Consider the following 19,042-nt stretch of genomic DNA (forward strand, 5'->3'; position numbering starts at 1 on the left):
AGCACTCCAGTTACACCTGTTGGAAAAACCTGCTTTAAGCAACTCTCATACATCACACTGAGGTTATCAAGTGAGCTATTGATTACATGAATTGGTGAAAGAAGGAGAAGCTCACAATGCAAAGCTTCAGCTGAACTGGCAGTGCTGAAGCTCAAAGAAGGCCGGTGTAGAAATAAAAGTCCACCTTTGCACTGATCAGCAGTTTTTAAAGGTAGAGTTCTTACAGATTTCATCAGCCTTCACAGGAATCGGTTTCGTTTCCTTACAGAGGATGAAGCTGGTGAAAAATCAGTGCACTTTTTCTTAGAAGGAATAGTGGTGATTCGTTTTTAGAAATCTTTGGAAAGCTTTGCCAAAGCTTTGCTACTGGAATGCTGCAGAGCTTTTATTAGATGCGCTGCCCTCTGCCATTATTCCCTATCTTAATTGATGAGTAAAGAGGTTTATAATTGGCTTCCTACTCCAGCAGCTGTTTTTTCTGTTGTTCAGCATATTTCTCTTTTTGCTCACAAATATCCATTCCTGTTTCTTGTTTCTAACTCATGCAAACATTGAAGGACTGTGGCAGTAGCTCTGCTGATGTTTCAGTTCTCATTAACCTCATGCCTAACGGAGCTCTTATTCATACCCTGGTTCCTGTACCCAGTTAGCTGTGTAGGCACTGCTTTGACATTCTCCCCATACCAAAAGCCAATTTCATTACTGATGCTCTCCAGTGAGTTCTTGCCATTTCTAATAGGAGCGTAAACGTTGACTTAGTGCCCAGCTGGTAGGAATGAATAACAGCTTATTTGGCTTAGAACTGGAGATTTTAAACGTGTGAAAATAGCTCAGCCTTGAAAAACTGCTCAGAGCCTGACTGAAAAGTGCTTTCTCAGAGCTGTGTTCCCACAGCAGCTTGCCCCCATCTGACAGGTGAACGTAGAGTCGGTCAGATCCGGGTGTTATGAATTGTTGGCACTGCTTTATTTCCTGAGCAGTCTGCAGGGAAGCCATGAACAACTTCTAAAAACATCAACTGTGGCCCCTCCTGTGCTCGCCCACATGTCTCATAAAGAAAATATCATTCAGACCAGATGTACAAACCATTGGAAAAACACACTTTAGAGTTATGTGTGGTAGTGTGCAGTTGCTTAAAACAGTTTGAGATTTGGCTGTGAAATAGAAGTGGCTGCATCTGCATCAAGGTGAGAGTATGGCCAGGGCCAGTTGGTGGAGTTGAGCAGCCTGCCCTCTTTGCTTGATGCTGTTTTGTTGGCTTTTTTTTTTTCCTGTTTATCTGCCTGTTTCAGGATTGAGCTCTTGTGGTATTGAGGAAGCAGTCATCACCCCATAGGAAACCTTCCCTCTTTCCTTTGCCCTTGCCTTGATCTTGTAAATGGAATTATTTTCTGTTTTCCTGCTGCTCTGAGCCCAGCGCTCTCTGGAGACTGGTACAGCATTTGGGAAGCGCTATATCTGGTAATGTGTATAGACAGCAAGATGTTCAGCCTACTTCTGTTGATTGAAGGTGCTACATCAGAAGCATTTTCATTACCTCATTTGTTGCTGGAGGTTGACGTGTGCTCCATCTGCCTCAAGCACGCACTGTGTGGTTGGGTGCCTTTCACTTGGTCTCCTCAAACCTCTGCAGACCACATCCAGCTGTGCCTCTTGACATGGGAGTGCAGTTATGTAACTGCATCTTGTATTTTACATGATGCTTTGTGCATCTGAGCTTCTCTGGGAGGCAGGTAACAGGCAGTGATTGCTGGGGATGTCTGCACCACCAGTGCCAAGTGGGGAGATGCAGTTCTGTTGATGGAAGCCCAACAGACGTGTCAGCTATTCCTGGGTTTTGTGCTTAGTTTATGCCTAGTGACATCAGGATGCTCTAAAATCTCAAGGAAATCAAATCCAAATGATCTGAGCTAAATTCCAGTGCTGAAGAGGTACTTGGTACTCGGTCATCTCTCACTCAGGTTATTGCATGGGGAAGGCTGGTAAACTGTAACAGAAATTGCTTCAGGTTCCAAAGAGCACAGCTGTGCTTCACAGCCTGTGCCTCCAATGAGGTGATATGAAGAACTGTGGGCCTGAATTCATCTCAGTTGTAGCAGTGTTTTAATCTTTGCTGGATCACTTCTCACGTTCCCTTCAAAGTCACACTTTAAATTGTAAGGAACAAGCTGCCAACTTGGATTTGCACTTAAATTGAAGCTCTTTGCTCAGTCTCATATGTAACACCAACAGCTGCTGTTCTACTTGGATTTTAACAAGCTTTATCACCTCTCGTGTACACGTGGGTTTGGTGCTCTTTTGTGTATGATTTTTGTGCTTGTTTTTGCATGTTGAGCTTCCAATGTAGATGCAGTAAAGATGGTGCAAGCCAACTAGTGGGAACGGGCTGATTTCAGATCAGTATTTCTGTTAATCAGCCTTTGTTTTCCTGTGGCTGATACAATCAGATTGTATTAATTCCAGTTTAGGAATTATGGGCTTGATTTGGGTTTTTTTGTTCTAATTATGTTAGGGGTGGAGTCAGTGCTGCTGTCAGGTTGGTAGGGACACTGGTGGTCTCTGAAAGAGGCATTGAAGCAAAGATGGGAAGCTCCCAGCTCGGAGGCAGCAGGTGCCTTCTGTGTGGCTGTGTGCTGGGCCTGAGCTTTTCTTGCCTGACCTTATTGCTGCTGCTGTTTATCAAAGGGAGAGAACAGATTGCCAAAATGATTGCATGAGGCAACTTCTGTTACACCGCCTGCCGAGTTCAGAGCCCTTCTTCAGCCGCTTCAGAAGCCTTGCGTGCTAAGGGTTGGTGTGTAGAAGGGAAATAAATGTATTTCTATACTGCAGGCGTAATTTTGCTAATTAAATAACCTTCAGTTTGGGTCTTTTATGCCATGTTTAAAGGCAGAGATTTCGAGATGCAGCTGTGCTTTCCCCATATGCTGCGTGTCCCCGTGGTCCTAGTGCTGTGGGGTGGCTGTTCAGCAGGTGAGTGAGGGCTCAGGGTAAGGGCTCTGAATGAAACGGCACTGAAATGCACTAATGTGTGGTTAAATACGGAGTGCTGCAGCAGATTAAATGCTCAATGATCATTGGGCTTGAGAAGCTTCTCAGAGCTCTTTCTCTAACCCCTTCCAATTAATAGAGACAATTCCTGGCTGTTACTCATGGGCTGTATTGCTTTAACAGGCACTGGTCTGCCTGCTCTGGCAGACGCTCATTCATTTTTAACTCATCATACCAAGCCTTTCTGAAGAAGGCTCCCTGTCTCCTAATGGCTTATCTAACCATATTGCTTACTAGAAAACAGGCTGCTGGAAATACCTGGCTTCCTTGAAACAGAACTGCAGCCTTATGCAGAGAATGTCTCTTTCTTGCTATTTACCAATGACATTTTAGCTTTTCTGAACCTGCCCAGCAGGTTTCTGCTGCCACACATCTCTGGAGGAGTAGGCCAGGTGAAGGTGAGCAGAAATGAGAGCTGTGCAGGGACACAGGAGTGGCTGGGGGCAGTGCTGGGCCTCCGTCTGGAGGAGCTGGACTTGTGCTGGGGCACTGTGCACACTAGCTCAGCAGAAGGCTTGGGCTGTTGATTCAAACTGCTTTGAGCAGCTTGGTCTAGAGGCAGGTGTCCCGTCTATAGCTGGGGGTTGGAACTAGATGATCTTAAAGGTCCTTGCCAGCCCAAGCTGTTTTGTGACACAGGTTGCAGATGTTTTAAGATGGCTGAGAAGTGGCAGGATTATTTGGTAAACCTAACAGACTCTTAAATTTTCCCAGATTTTTGGAATGTGTATGTTGTCCTGGTCTGACTAACGGACTGAAATGAGAATTGTACTAAGCAGATTCAGCTTTGAAGTACACTGCAAGCAGTCGTGTGATCCTCAGCTGAGTTGTATTAGTGGGTGGGAAGCTGCTCCGGACTGTGGCGGCACTGTCTGCATGGTGGTGGAGTTTGGGCTGTCAGATGGCACAGCTGAGAACAGAGACCTGGCTGTCAGAGGGCTGGGCACGGCCCTGTTGCTTGTTTGGTTAAGGATTTTACAGGCAGGGGAGAGGGAACTCAAGGTGCTTCGGCTCATTTAGTGTGGTGTTACACAGCGGTGGCAGAGATGGCCTCCTGAGGGGAGCAGGCATGGGGCAGCTTCCCTTTCCTGTAGCAGCAGGCAGATGTGCTGGCTGCTGTTAGAGGAGGGACACACAGGCAGACACCTCTTCTGCCTCAGCAGCATCCAGCAGCTTTCCTGGTGGGAACCACAGCAGCGTGGGGGAGTTCTGCACGTGGGCTTCTCCTGATATCTTGCTCTCCTATAAAGCAGCCTGGAACTGATGAGCTGCCGGGAGAAGGGAAATCTGGTGGGATTCACCACTCTTAGAGCCAAGGCTGTGCAGTGTGTTTGGCAGTGTGGCTTCTCCGAGGGGTAGAGTAAGTGTTAAGGTTTGGTTCTGTTACCTGATTGCTGCCTTTGGTCCCAAGTATTTAACAGCCAATTATGACTGTGCATGTGAGGGGGAACCTCTTGCAGGGCTTACAGCTCCTCTGCAGAAGCACCATTTTGGATTGCTGTAAGAGCTCTGCTTCGAGGTAACGCTTCAGCCCTGGCATTTTTTTCAGATGAAGCAGCAGATAGAGTCAGCACAGGCAGCAGACAAAGGAAAGCCCCACAGCCTCCATCCCGGCCAGAGCTGCTGGGGAGAGACATTTCCTGCTGTGAATGATTTGGGTAAACAAGAACTCCAGCAAAACTGTTTTCTCTACTTCCTAATTAACTTTCCTGTTTATGTAAGTTCCATAGATTGAAGTGGCTGTTGAATATTCATGGTAGCGGTTCAGAAATATGAAGGAAATGGTGAAATAATAGAACTTCCAAAACTTCCATTTGGTTTTAATCCACAGGCTGCCCTTCTGGCTGATGGAGCTGTGAAGTTCCAATCGCATGGAGCTTCGGTGTGTGAAGTGAACAACCCGACACGAGTTACAACTTCAGAAGTGCTGTTTGTCGTGCAGAAACTTCGGTGTGGACTCTGCACCTCGAGGCTGCTTTGTGCTGAGACATGTGACTCCATTCACATCGCAGTGCTCAGCTCTGGGTTCAGAGTCGCTTCCAGCACGCTTCCTGGGAGGGGCAGGGCAGCTCGGGCCTCCTGGAGCTGAGCAGGGCAGGCAGAGCTGAGCAGTAGGGCGAGGCTTTGGTCTGCAGCTTTACAGCTTGTTAATCGTCTTGAGTAGCAATTCTGGAAAACGTGTCCTGTGAGAATTGTGTTTCAAGCACACAGCTGCAGCGTAAGGCTTTGAGAACAGCTCTGAGAGCTGATTCAGAGTTCATATTTGAGTTATGACTCGGTTTGCAGGAAACCCAACCCCTGAACGTTACAAGTCTTTGCTCTGTGTGTTTCTGCTGTCTTAAGCTTGGCTTTTCAGCTGGACTTGATTTGTCTCAAACTTACATCAGCGTTGCTAGATGAAGCAGCAGAAGTGTGTAACAGCCCTCACCACATCCGACTGCTTCCAGGCTGCTCTGTTCATCTCATGCAAGCACAATAATGGTTCTTGGATTGCAGTGCTGAAGTGTGTGATGGCAGGTCGGGGTGGCAGGGCCTTGTGGAAGAGCAGCACTGGGGCTGCAGCCCCTTCCAAGAGTACAGCACAGTGGTGCCCCCGGCCCCAGCAGGAGCTCTTGAAGCTGCTGATCCCTTCTGAATGTCCAGAGTGAAGGGAGAAACCCCTCCAACGCAGCAGTCATTTCTGGTAGGTAAGGGTTTGGAGACATGATGGGTTCTGTGAAGAAGTTCTCCAGCATCAGTGAACGTAATGCTGCTTTGTGTGGCACTGTGTTCACTGCCCACTGCCAGAGGCTTCAAGAGGAAGGAAAGCGTTCTGAGTAGAAGTGAATCCGAGCCACGTTCTCAGCTTCCTTTTCAAAAGAAGGAATGTCTAAACAGAGAAAACTCGAGCATGCATTAAAAGCTGCACTTCAGGTGAAGTAGTGCTTTATGGTGAGACCGTAAGCTGGAGGGATAAACTGCCCCAAGTTGTCCGTTGTGCTGAAAGCCAATAACAGGATAGTTTGAGAGCAGAGTTTAATACTGAAATCAGAGCAGTGTCTTTTTATCAGGGATAACTTGTGGCAGAGCTGTTTGTCTCTTGTTTTGCTTCAATATGGAAAAATTCCTGGTCTCCGTGGGCAGGGAGCCCACAGGTCTGCATTGTCTGGTGCCTTTTTGGTGGCTGGTTGTGCCCAGGTGTGAACACAGCCCTCGGTGACTCATGAGTGATTCTGTGATCTCTTTCTCCAGACTTCACTGGCCAGTGAAAGCATATCTCAAGATGGGAAATATTTTTGCTAACCTCTTCAAAGGCCTTTTTGGCAAAAAAGAGATGCGTATTCTGATGGTCGGTCTGGATGCTGCAGGAAAGACGACTATCTTGTACAAACTTAAACTTGGTGAAATAGTAACTACAATTCCCACTATAGGTAAGATGTTTGTCTTTCTATCAACTGCTGGCTTTGGGATCAGGGTGCAGTGTTTGCAGCAGTGCCTCACCTCTGCTGCCAGCACTGCTGGTTTGTGACGTAGTGCTGCACTCTGACTTTGCTATCAGAGCAAACAATTGCTGAGGCTGCTGTACGAGGATAGCACAGCCAAATCTTTTCACATAGGAGGAGATTTGTATTCTTGGTTTTTTTTCCCCTGTGAGTTCCCTCCCTTCAGTCATCTGTGGGTTGGCCCTTTGTGGGCTGGGGCAGCCTGCCTGCCTTCTGCTCACTGTGCTGTGACCTCGAGTGGTTAAGGCTGAGAAATGGAGGAGTGCCTCTATGTTACCTGGGAGGAGAGTGGCTGAGGACTGTGATCCAAGATTTATTTCCTGTCCTCAGAAGCCTGTGGGGTTTTTTTGTTATTATTTAACATAACACGGTTTGCTCTGATTATTTTTTCACTGCTCATGTAGCAGTTATAGCTGTTAAGTTTGTTAGTTTAACTAATTGGGGCGGGGTGGTGGTGAGAGAAGCAGTTGTAGGGAGCCCACGTTTGGCTGTTCAGAGGGCCTCAGTGTAAAGCTGCTTATTTAAAGCAGACTTAAATTTCAAGGTGATGTTTTTAGTAGTGACTCTGAACATGAGTTGCTAAATGAACATAGTTGACCTGTACCCGTTTTAACTGAGATTTTGCCACGATTTCTATTTCAGGTTTCAATGTGGAAACAGTAGAATACAAGAACATTAGCTTCACAGTGTGGGACGTAGGCGGCCAGGATAAGATCAGACCACTGTGGCGCCATTACTTCCAGAACACACAAGGTGAGTGCTGACACTTACATCCCAGGCTGCAGAGCAGGAGGGGTAGAAGGATATCTGGAAAGCAGTCATCTTTGTCCGTCTGAATCACTGAGTGCAGAACTCCTGCTCCTCTGTGAGCATCACAGCTCGCACCCAGCACTTCAAAGCAGTCCTTGCTGCTCGTTTCCTACAGGCTGTGGCAGCCTTGAGAGCCGAGAGCTTGTCATTCCTCCCACTGCTTGCCTTTAATGTGCGTATGTTGTCCTGTCAGGATTTTAAGGGGTGCTTCTCATTGGAAGATATTGAGTGGTCCTGTAGCTGGAGAGCGAGCCCCAAATCGTGCACACCAACTGCTTGTTCTCACCAGCTCTTGGCAAGAGCAGGCTTTCTCTCAGACATGAGATTGCAACAGTATGAACTTCATCTTTTCAAGTAGTTTTTCTTTGCAGCTAAATTCTGATGTCCAGAACCAGGTACCGCGTGTAAGCAGCACGTGCTGCGTGCTTATGCTTATTGTCTGCTTTCTCCTAGGTTTGATTTTTGTAGTTGACAGTAATGACAGAGAACGAGTGAATGAGGCCAGAGAAGAACTGATGAGAATGCTGGCAGAAGATGAGCTTAGAGATGCTGTTCTATTAGTGTTTGCTAACAAACAGGTACGCCAAAGGAAGGTGTCTGTGTGTGTGCTCTTACCTGAAAGCACCTTCTGTGGGTGAACTTAAAGGAGGCACAGCTTGCTGCTCCATCAGCTGTGCTCACTTGGGAAGGGTGGAAAAGCTGCGAGTCCTTTCTAGGAATAGGAAAGTGTAGTATTAACAGATGCAGTGCCGAGCTGAGTACAGCTTGGAGCGGTGCTCAGTACTGCTCAGTACTGCGTGGTGGAAGCTGAGGTTAAATCAAGGCTGCAGTTGCAGAAAATATTTCCCGAGTGGAAAGTGAATGAAACAGGAGGTGAGCTGTAACTGTGAGCATTCCTCACTTCGTGAAGTGGGTTTAAAGCTGACAGCCAGTGCACTCAGTTCAGGAAGGGCGGGTGTTGCTGCTCAGCTGGCAGGAGAGAAACGCGTCTCTTGCTCTCCGCAGGACCTGCCCAACGCCATGAATGCAGCGGAAATCACAGACAAACTGGGACTGCATTCTCTTCGTCACAGGAACTGGTACATCCAGGCCACCTGCGCCACTAGTGGAGACGGGCTCTATGAAGGACTGGACTGGTTGTCCAATCAGCTCCGAAACCAGAAATGAAACCATAAACCTTCCTCTTCCCTCTTTTTCCACCCCTCCCTCTTATTTCCTCCTATTCGCCCTTCGCTTTACTCTAATGTGGCAAACTGTGCTACTTTGTGGTATTGAGTGCCGGAAGCTGTTTTCATTTCTTTTGTCACAGTATATATTGCATCATGCTGTAAATGTGGCAAATACAAGCCAGAAAACAGTTAGGTTTCTTATTTAATGTAAATAGTTTTTGTTTCCAATGAGGCAGTTTCTGGTACTCCTATGCAATATTACTCAGCTTTTTTATTGTAAAGAATCAACTCACTGTTTAGTACTTGGAAGGGATGGAGTGGCTTAACGTAGGGGTTGCCAGCAGTCCTAGTGCAGTAGAGCTGAATACTATCTCGGATGGGTTGTGAGATCTGTGAGGTCCATTTTGGTGGTTGGTTTTTAACCTGAATACTGTATCTTGTTTGTTTATTTTTTTTTTAATAGTCGAGGAAAAGTAAAAACACTTCAAGACACAAAGGTTTGCCATAGCTTCTGCTGTTCTAGCTCTGACGTGGTGGTTCCTGATTCTTGGGAAACTGAAGCAGCAGTTGACACCAGGTTGGCTCCGTTGGGTTAGAACACAGGTCGTAACTTACAGATCTCTGGCTCTTTCTGTAGCTCACGTTTGTTCATACTTGCTCCAAGATTTGTCAGACCTGGTTTAGATGAGTTGGCAGACTCAAGCTAAACCTCTGCCTTTTGGTTCAGGTGAGACTGGTCACATCCACTGAGCTTGAATCATTTCTGGAAGTCACATTTTTAGCCTGTTGTATTTGTCAAAAGTGTTTTGTACTTTTGTGTGTAAACCACTCCAGAAGGCAAACTTTTCCACAGAAAGCACAGCCTGTACCAGTCCTAAGCTCTATGGTCAGAAAGTACTGTACTTAAGTAAGAATTGCCATGAAAAACACCAAACATCTATGTATAGTGTCTAGGGGAATAAAAAAAAGCATGAGAGTTAGGAGAGTCATTCCACTCTAGAAGTATTCAATCCCATTTTGGAACAATCCCATATCTGTATATGTGTGAAAACCCTTGGCATCCCTCATACTGCAAGGTTCAGATTTGCCATCAGAAAAAAGACCTCTTTACTTTTCTTTTGTATTTTGATAAACACTGAAGAAGCTGGAGCTGTTCAACTTTAACTTGAGGAACTATCAGAACTGGTTTGTTTAGTGTTGTGGAAACCTTTATTGCTTTCAATACACGATTAGTAATCAACTGTTTTGTATACTTGTTTTCAGTTTTCATTTCGACAAACAAGCACTGTAATTAAAGCTATTAGAATAAAATCTCTTAACTATTTCATGTTTTTTATGCCTTGCTGTTCATTTGATCATCTTGGCAAAATCATAATGAAATACTTGTTGAATAAAAAGTTTCATGAAACTTGCACTGTGTCCTGCTGTTCATCTCTTCAGTCCCCGTCCTCCCTTAAGGCGTCCATCAGCTTCCTGCGTAGCCACACCTTTCACCATGGCTTTGTGAGCGATGCGCTCCTGGGGGTGAAATCTGCCCTCCTGAAGCTGTGGGTGCTGAGCTCGTGGGCTGCTGAGCTGGCACGGCTTTTCTCAGAGTGAATCGAGATGGTCTTCCATCGAGCTCCTCATCTGTTGCACAGATTCCACTTCCCCTCGCTCCCTGGGTTTTGTTTCCAAGCAGCTGCCTCATCTGAAGGATGCATTGTGTGTGTGTGTGTGTGTGTGTGTGTGTGCAGACAGGCCCAGAGTTGCAGCACTGCTTCCTTGTGGGGCTGGCTGCCCTGCTTCAGAGAGAGGCTCAGGGAGATGCTTCTGACTGCTGTCTTCAGCTGAGGCTGCTGCAGGCAGCAATTGGGTTTATTCAAGGTTCCCAGCAAGGGCTCCTGCGCTCTGACCAGCCTGTCTTGGTAGTAATCAGTGTTGAGCAAACAGTGACAAGGGATTGCAAAATCCTTGTAAGTCAGGTTATTCTTTCCAAGCTGTTTGTTTCGCCTTGACTTTCAAGCTGTGAATCAGGCTGTGTGCGTGCCTAGCTGAGCAGGGCATCTATTTATTCTTGTTCTGGGAGGGAGCTGAACCTGCAGGGCCAGCTCTCCTGCTGATGTCACTGCGCAGAGCCCCCGACTCCTTTCTCCTCCCACGCCTCCATGGAGGCCGGTGCTCTGCTGCACTCCAGCCCTGTAACCACCGACAGCAGAGATCCTGCTGGTTGACTGCTGTGTGAGGTGTGTCGGTGTGAGGGTTCGTGATGTCCAGCCTGCCCCAGCCATACAGCCCGTGCTGGAAGGAGGAAGAGATGGGGAACGTAGGGATGTTATCTGGGATCAGTGAGCTGTGGGAGTAGCCCTCTGCTCGAGGCAGCACCGGCTTTGTTCTGGCCTGGGCTCGGCCAAGCCTGCAGGGATTTTAGCCATCCGTCCTTCCCTGTCTGCAGGAACCTGTGTAGCAGCTTGGGCAGGAAAGCAGAGGCGGCTGGATGGCTGTGCAGCCCTGAGGTGGGGACGAGGATCCTTCACGCCCCTTTTTGCCTTTTCTCAAAGCCTTTTGCTCCTTAGGATGTGGGGTTGGGTGTGAAGTAGGCACAGGTGCCTTCTTCAGACAGCGCTTGGAGGTGGGCTGATGGCAGTGGTGGGAGCGGAAGCAGGGACTGCAGGAGGGGACGCAGCCTGGGATGGCGTGAACCGCTTCGGGGGGCTTCTCTGACCCTCACCTTCAAAGTGCTCAGATCCTGGGGAGGATCCTGCCCTGCTTGGAAACGAAGCTGAATGAGAGCACTGGAGAACAGTGTCCCAAGCTGGGCCCTGGGATTGGTGCAGACTTTGTGCTTTTAGTTCCTTTTACAGCCTGGAGCTGCATTAACTTTTCCCAGGCAGCACAGCCGTGCTGCTCCACTTTCCCACCACTGCCCTGTGCTGGGATGCTCCCAGTGAGCACCAGCCATTGCCCAGACCACAAAAAGCAGCAGTAGGTGACCCTGAAGGCAGTGAGCTCAGGGAGAAGGCCTGGACTCGACCGGATCGCATGTGGACACGGGGCTGCAGCCGCTCACATGAAGAGGACTCACGCCATGGTCCTGCTAACAGAGCATCAACCCCAACCAAAAAAACATCTCAAAGGAAAAAAAAAAGAACCCGTGCAACATCTGCTGCCCGCACCAACTGGGTTAAGCACATGCCCACAGCCGGGAGGGGAGCCGGACAGAAGGGCTTTATTCCAGCTCCTCCTGCTGCAATGAATGCAGCCCTTGTTCCACGTGGGCTGCAGGCAGTGCGGTGGCACAGCCCCTCATGTAACAGAAGAGCCTGAAAACCTCCCAAGTGCAAACTGACACCGGCCCCCGGCACGAGGGGTTTGTCTGCCAAGACACACAGACCAGCCCTGTCGCGAGTGGGAGGAATGGCATCACCGCTCACACAAAGGCGGCCCTTGTGCTCCGTGCTGTTGGCCCCGCGAGCAGGAGCTGCTCGGGACGTCCCCCGTTCCACGTGGACCGCTATCGCTCGTTGCGGATTTAAAACCCGCACCCTGCGCTGAGCACACAGACACCCGTATTTCTGTCGTGAGGTTTCAGATGGGAACAGCGCTCTGCATACACGTGCAGGAGGCGCTGCAGCCCCATCCGTCTGCCAAGGACTTATTTCAGCACTTTCCTTTTTAGCCAGAGGCCGTTTCTCAGCCAAAAGGGACGCCTGTCGCCCTGCCATCCCCGTGAGAGCTCCCTGCTGTGGCATCTCTGCTTCTTCCTGCCTTGGCTGGTGGCTCACACCCAGGTCTCCCCAAATTAAAGACTTCTGGGGCTCAGAGCTGTATGCTGGACCCCACAGAGGTCAGTCTGGAGAGGATAGATCCATGGAGTGAGCACCTGAGCACCTGCTGTATTTTGCTCCCATTCTGTAATGGTGTTATTCTGATTTTCCATATACCACAGGTGAAGCAAACAGCAGGGTGAGCTTCTGATGCTGCCCCAGGTTTAACTTAGGGGAAGTGAAGGTGACAGCCATAGATCCCACAGAGCTGTGTTACACAGTGTCCACACTGTAACACGCAGGCAATAACCAGTCTGCACCGAGGCCAGCAGCCCCGGCAGTTGTAAAGCTGTGACTTTAATTTAGATAACAACCTTAAAAAATATCTAACCTATGGAACATCCCTTCCAGGAAAACCCCTCAGTCACCCGAATCCGTATCGTGACGCTGTCTGGCCCTGTGGGATCGAGGAGATCGGCTCCTGCTCCTCCTCCTGCCCTTGTGCCTCGGGGACGGGTGCCGCTGGCCGCTCCTGCTGCGGCTCCGCGCCCTCCGGCGGCGGGAGGACGGGCTCCTGCCCGAGGCCCCGCTGCTGTGGGAGGAGTCCGTGTCACGGCGGTGCCGGTGCCGCGATGCCTCGGGACGGCCGCCGTGGGATGCAGGGCGGTCCTGGGCTTTACTCCGGTGGCGTCTGCAGGGACAGAACGGTGTCACCTCGTGGGAACAGCCCTGCCGTGTGCCTCCCCCTCTGACCCCACTACCTCTCGTCCCGGTCGGGAGAGGAGGCGGAGGATGATGGGGTGGTGTCCCGCTTGTGGTGTTTGTCTTTCTTCTTCTCCTTCTTGTGTTTCTTCTTTTTCTTTTTCTTCTTCTCCTTTTTGGATTTCTTGCTGCTCTCCGTCCTGTGGAGCAGAACAGGGCAGCACTGATGGGTTCCTGCACTGCAAACCCCTCCAACCCTTTCTGTGCCAAACACCCACCCCTGCTGGGCCTTCACCAGGCCTCTTTAATAAAGGAGAAGCAATTAAAAACAAGGAGTTTTGAGGGTGACTCAGAGGTTTAGGGGGATTCAGACTGAAGCAGGACAAGCCCAAACCAAGCTGCGATGCAAAATGTTCAGTTCAGCACAATATTGCCAAGAAAAGCACGGCCATTCCTGGCTGGTTCTGACCCACCAACCAGGGCAGGGCAGTGCGGGACGCATCCCGGTCCTCACCGCTTCTCCTCTGCCTTCTCCTCCTTGTCCTGCTTCCTCTTGGAGCCCGACGCCTCAGGACTGCTGCACACCTTCTGGTGCTGGAGCACAGGGAAGAGAAAAGCACAGAGCGAGTGCGTGGGCCTGCCCAGTGCTTTGAGTGACACACACAGGATAAAAGCTCTTTCTGCCTTTCAAAGAGAACTTTGGGAACAAACGTCGCTTCCGACCTAAACGCCCGTGGATTTTTCACGATCTCACATCAACCCAACGTACCGTGAAGACAGAGAGCCCCATCTTGGCTGCCTCCTTGTCCTCCTTGGAGAGCATCACCCGCCCGGCGCTGCCGCTGCAGGCGGAAACCACATCCATGGGCCACAAAATTAAAAGACCAACATAAGAATGGCATTTTGTCTTTAAAAAGTCGCTCTGAAAGGCAGCGTTTCGGTGCCCACCTGGAGCTGCCCAAGCCCACCACCCGATCCACGTCCTCGGCTCGCTCTGCGCTGTCCCGCTTGCACACCTCAGCCAGGTCCTGCGGGCAAAGCGTTGAGACCTCATAAAAACACAGAGCATGGGGGATGCCCTGACCTACAGGGACAGCGGGGACGCCCTCACCTCCTTGCTGAGGCCTGTGGGCTGCCTCTTCACGTTCTTGTAGCCCCTAGAGTCACAGAAGCATGGAGTCACAGCACGTCCCAGTAAGAACGGACCCACAAGGATCCTCAAGTCCAACCCCCAGCTCTGCACAGCACCACCCACATCCCATCCCTGCGTCTGAGAGCCCACTGCTCCAGGACCTCCATTCCATGCCTACTGTCCAATGGGGCAGAGCCTTTCCCTAACGAAAGATCTGGATCTCTCCCCAAGGCCTCTCCACCCTCGATGGAGTCAACAGCTCCTCCCATTCTATCAGCAGCACCAGTCTTGTTCAGAACACACTCCTGTCCAACATCCAAGTCACCGATGAAGACGTTACAGATAACTGGAGCACCAGCAACGCGTGGTTGCCAGCTAAATGGAAGCCTGGTGCTGTACCCCTTTGCACCTGTCAACCTGCTGCTCACCCACCGTCGCATGGTTTTGCCTGCTCATGTTTCTCCACGCTGTGAGAAACAGCATGAAAAGCTCGACTGGAATCCTAAAAGATAACATCGACTGGCTCGCCTTGGTCAACCACAGGGGCGACCTCATCATAAAAGGACATTCAGCTGGTTCAACACCATGAGCTCTTGGTGATGGTGACCAACGACTGCGTGGTCCTTTGGATGGTATTTTTTTTTGGGGGGGGATGTTCAGAGTGTCTATTTTTGGGGGAGTGTCACAGGGGATTTGTAGGGGGGTGCTCACAGCGCTGCCATCATGGCCTCCTGCTCAGCCAGGCGCACGGCTGCCAGCTCCTCCTCGCGGGACAGCGGGGCGGGCTCCTGCTTGCCCTTGGCGTACCACGTCAGGTCCTTGCCCTTCTGCCAGCGTCCCACCGGTGCCATCAAGGAGTTTCCTGCAGGGACATAAGGCCCCATGTTGTCCCCAGCTCCTTATCTTCACCCCGCACACAGGGCCAGGGGATGAAGGCCTTACCCAGGTAGTTCTCGCGCTGTTTGTCTGTCTTGACATCTTCCCAGCTGAACTGGTCCTGGCCCCCCCGGACCCCTCCTCGGGATGAGCCGAACATGGTGATGGGGTGCTGCAAGGATGGGCCCCGTTATCACGGCAGAACAGCAGGCTGCCCCTGCAGTGCGAGGGGGGGACGACTGGGGAGGTGCAGGGCCCCCCAGCAATGTATTTTGGGGGGGGGGGTGAGGGAGACACAGGGCTCCACTGCAGTGCGATGAGGAGGGGGGCAGGGAGGTGGCCCCCATTGCAATCCTAAAGCCATAGGAAGCTTTAGGTATCAAGCACGGGTTATGCTGAGGTCTTGGGGGGGGGAGTTGTAAAGAACAGGGGGGAAAGGCAAAGTATGGGGTGGATTGTGCAATGTGTGGAGGTGGAGGAGGATGCAGAGCTTTGGGGAGGGTTGCGTGGATAGTGGGGTTGGAGTCTGGAGATGGGGGTTTCAACGGGTTTGGGAGAGGAGGGCGGGAAGGTTGCAAAGCCTGGCCGTGGGATCTGTAGTGGGTTGGGGGGGGAGGCAATTGCATGACCCACTGGGGACGCATGGATTACAGGGGGGCACGTAGCCTGGCAATGAGGGTCTGAGTGGGTTGGGAGGTTAGTTGGGCTGGCAATATGGATCTGCATGAGTTGGGACGGCCCAAGGGGCGGCTGCACGGCACGGGGGAGGCCGCCCAGCAGTAAGAGAGGGAAGGGGGAAACCGCGACCCCAAGGCCGGTGCCGCACACTCGGGATCACAGAAGCGTTGGAGGGGAAAACGGCCCAACCCGGAACCCCCCCAGCCCGGCCCGGCCCAGCCCCCGCCACGCACCTCTCCGGGCCGCGGGGCCCGCGCGCTGTAGCCCCGCCCTGGGCGCTACCACCGGGCCGGGAGGGGAGGCGGGCGGTACCACCATAACGCAGAGGAGAGGGGAGGGTGAACGGCCATGCTGCCCTGAGACGCCCAAAGCAGTCGTGAAATGAGGCAAAACCACCGAAAAACCCCAAATGAGTTCTTAACAAAATTGCTCTTCTCTTTATTTCTACAGCTGTGTCCATCAGCCACCGCTTGGTAGGGAGTCTCGGTGGGGGCTGATCCCAAATCGGTGCCTCACTTCTTCCAAAATTTCTTGTATTTCTCCAAGTCCAGCTCTTCCAAGACCTCCTCCTGCTTGGCCTGCAGCTTGCTGGGGAACTGCCGCCGCAGCCGGGCCTTGCGCTCCGCCTCAGGCAGCGTGCTGCTGTCCAAGGGCAGCTGGGGCGCAAGTGACGGGAGAGTGAGGCTGCAGCACCGAAAGCAACACACCCCCCCGAGCGCCCTTATCTCTAGCTGTTGGGCCGCGTCCCTTACCATGAGGATCCTTTTGGGCTCCTTGTAGCGGATGTGGATGGTGGAGCCATCGGTGCGGACCAGCAGCAGCGGGTAGAGGCGGCCGTACACCTGGCGGCGCAGGTGGGTGATGGAGGTGCGGTTGGAGTTGTGGCGGCTGCAGGCGGTGTGCAGGCAGCGGGGCTGCAGGGCGCTGCGGGAGGCAAAGCAGTCGTGAACTGTGGCACTATTTGAGTTGGAAGGGACCTGTGAGGGTCACGGAATTGTAAAATCATAGAATGGCCTGGGTTGCAAAGGACCCAGCGCTCATCCAGCTCCAAGCCCCTGCTGTGTGCAGGTCACCAACCAGCAGCCCAGGCTGCCCAGAGCCACATCCAGCCTGGCCTGGAATGCCTGCAGGGATGGGGCATCCACAGCCTCCTTGGGCAACCTGTGCCAGTGCCTCACCACCCTCTGTGTGGAAAAACTTCCTCCTCATATCCAACCTAAACCTCCCCTGTCTCACTTTAAAACCATTCCCCTCGTCCTATCACCATCCACCCTCACAAACAGCCATTCCCCCTCCTGTTTATATGTTCCCTTCAAGTACTGGAAGGCCACCATGAGGTCTCCCTGCAGCCTACTCTTCTCCAAGCTCAACAAGCCCAGTTCCCTCAACCTTTTCTCATAGAAGAGGTGCTCAGCCCTCTGATCATCTTAGCGGCATTACATTGGTCCTTCTCCAAGAGCTAAAGGCCATCTGGTCCCACTCCCTGCAGGGCACAGGATCACCCACAGCTCATCAGGTGCTCACCGCCCCATCCATGACCTCCGGTGTCTCCAGAGATGGGACATCGCCACCTCCACGGTCAACCTGTGCCTCTCTGCCATAACCCTCATCCTAATCTGGATGCACCACTCCAGGTGAGGTCTGACAACACAGACAAGTGGGACAGACCCCCTTCCTCATGCTGAAATCTGGTCACTTATGGCTCTGGATGCACCCAGGGTACAGTTGGCTTTTGGGGTGGGAAGGCGCAGTGCTGGCTCGTGCCCAGCTGCCATCCACCAGCATCTCCAGCTCCCACTCAGCAGGGCTGTGCCCCATCCTTACATCCCATGACGTGACAGTGGAGGTTGCCATAACCCAGGTGCAGACCTTGCACTCAGATTTGTGAACATCATGAGGTTCACCTGGGCCCACCGCTCAGCCTGCCTGGATCTTTCTGGATGGCATCACAAAATGGCTTGGGTTGGAAGTGACCTCCAAGATCACCTAGTTCCATTGCATTAGGTGTCGGAAGAACAAATACTTGCTATCCTTAACCAACAAACACCCAGAGTCAGGAGGCCTTGAAGGGAATATTAATCAGGAGCGGTCTTTTCACAGAATCACAGAACGGTTTGGGCTGGAAGAGACCTCAAGAAACACGAAGCTCCAACCCCCTGCTTGCAAGCAGGGCCACCAACTCCACATTTAATACTAGACCAGGCTGCTCAGGGCTTCATGCAATCTGGCCTTGAACATCTTCAGGGACAGGGCATCCACAGCCTCTGTGGAGCAGCTGTTCCTGCACCTCACCACTCTCATAGTCAAGAACTTTTCCAGCTTAATGATTCTGTGATACTCTGGGGGACGTTGCCAACTTATAAAGAAAAGCCACGAATCCTTCACTGCAGTGCTTTCATTATAGCACTAGAAAGCACAGCCAGGCGAAGGCTCTTCCCCTGAGCAGGTAGTAATGGAGGTATACAGCCAGCAACATTATAACTGTAGGAAAGACTGCAACTAAAGCTGGAAAACTATTAACTTTGTAACTTCTGCGAATAAATACTGTGTCAACAGTTTCCTGCCTGAGCTTGATCTGTGGGAAAGCACCAAGCACCAGGCCTGGACCCCTGCCTATGGCAGGGAGGCTGGAGATTCGTGATCTTTGAGGTCCGTTCCAACCCCGGCTATTCTGTGATTCTGTGGACAACTCCAAAATACACAATGTCTCTCCTGAGAGCATAAGGTTGATTACCACAGAGCAGGTGATGAACATGCACTTCAGACCCCAGACTGGGGCTCCCAAGGGCCAAGCACCGTTCTCACCTCAGTGCTCTCCACACAGCCTCCATTGTGCTCTGCGCGAGGGGACGCCGCGCTGCCTCTTGGGGTCACCTGGGACACAAGGTCGGTTCTCAGGGGATGGTTGGCATGACGTGACATCCCCACAGCAGAGCGCGGGGACACCCCAACCCTCAGCCTCAAGATGGCGCCCACCCCCACATCCGGCCTCAAGATGGCGCCCGCCCCTCACTCTGGATCCAAGATGGCGCCCGCACCTCACCGCGCTCCTGACCCCAAGATGGCGCCCCCACCCCGCAATGGATTGGCCCCATGCAGTTCTCCCCCCCGCCGGCAAACATACCCCCCCCCCCCCTCCCGCAATGGTTCAGCGCACGGTGATGCCCTCCCCCCGCCACCCATAGCACCGCTGTCCCCGCCGCCACCTCCCGGCACGGCGGTGCCCTCAACCCACACCCTCCGCTCGTTCCGACCCCTCACGCCGCTCCCTCCTCACAGACAAAACACGTGCCCCCCCCCCCGCACTCCGCTCTCATGGTTTCTCCCACTCACGTGACCTCCCCCAGCGGCGCACCTCCCGCCTGGCCGCCTGGCGTGACGTCAGCAGGGGCTGAC

At 51.8% G+C, this 19,042-nt stretch overlaps 3 protein-coding genes across 4 annotated transcripts; 1 reads left to right on the top strand and 2 right to left on the bottom strand.

The window, feature by feature from the left end:
• Positions 1–6,313: 6,313 nt before the first annotated feature.
• ARF1 (ARF GTPase 1) lies at positions 6,314–8,510 on the top strand (the record flags this gene model as incomplete). 2 transcript variants are annotated; one of them, XM_079538212.1, is made up of 4 exons in its annotated part: positions 6,314–6,461; positions 7,176–7,286; positions 7,797–7,921; positions 8,349–8,510. In XM_079538212.1, the coding sequence occupies 4 exons, from the start codon at positions 6,314–6,316 to the stop codon at positions 8,508–8,510; spliced, it is 546 nt and encodes a 181-aa protein (XP_079394338.1). The 2 variants fall into 2 exon arrangements, with proteins under 2 accessions (XP_079394338.1, XP_079394339.1); XM_079538213.1 differs by lacking the exon at positions 7,176–7,286.
• Positions 8,511–12,678: 4,168 nt separating this feature from the next.
• On the bottom strand, positions 12,679–15,128 carry LOC306948862 (multiple myeloma tumor-associated protein 2; the record flags this gene model as incomplete). Its single annotated transcript, XM_079538574.1, has 8 exons — positions 12,679–12,949; positions 13,020–13,160; positions 13,475–13,554; positions 13,730–13,802; positions 13,909–13,988; positions 14,072–14,117; positions 14,804–14,954; positions 15,035–15,128. The coding sequence occupies 8 exons, from the start codon at positions 15,126–15,128 to the stop codon at positions 12,679–12,681; spliced, it is 936 nt and encodes a 311-aa protein (XP_079394700.1).
• Positions 15,129–16,158: 1,030 nt separating this feature from the next.
• MRPL55 (mitochondrial ribosomal protein L55) lies at positions 16,159–18,477 on the bottom strand (the record flags this gene model as incomplete). The annotated part of the gene is made up of 3 exons (XM_079538509.1): positions 16,159–16,302; positions 16,399–16,570; positions 18,452–18,477. 3 exons carry the CDS (start codon positions 18,475–18,477, stop codon positions 16,159–16,161), a joined length of 342 nt encoding a protein of 113 aa, XP_079394635.1.
• Positions 18,478–19,042: the final 565 nt, after the last annotated feature.

Source organism: Tetrao urogallus, assembly GCF_951394365.1.
Source record: "Tetrao urogallus genome assembly, chromosome: 7".
In the NCBI taxonomy this organism is placed as follows: domain Eukaryota; kingdom Metazoa; phylum Chordata; class Aves; order Galliformes; family Phasianidae; genus Tetrao; species Tetrao urogallus.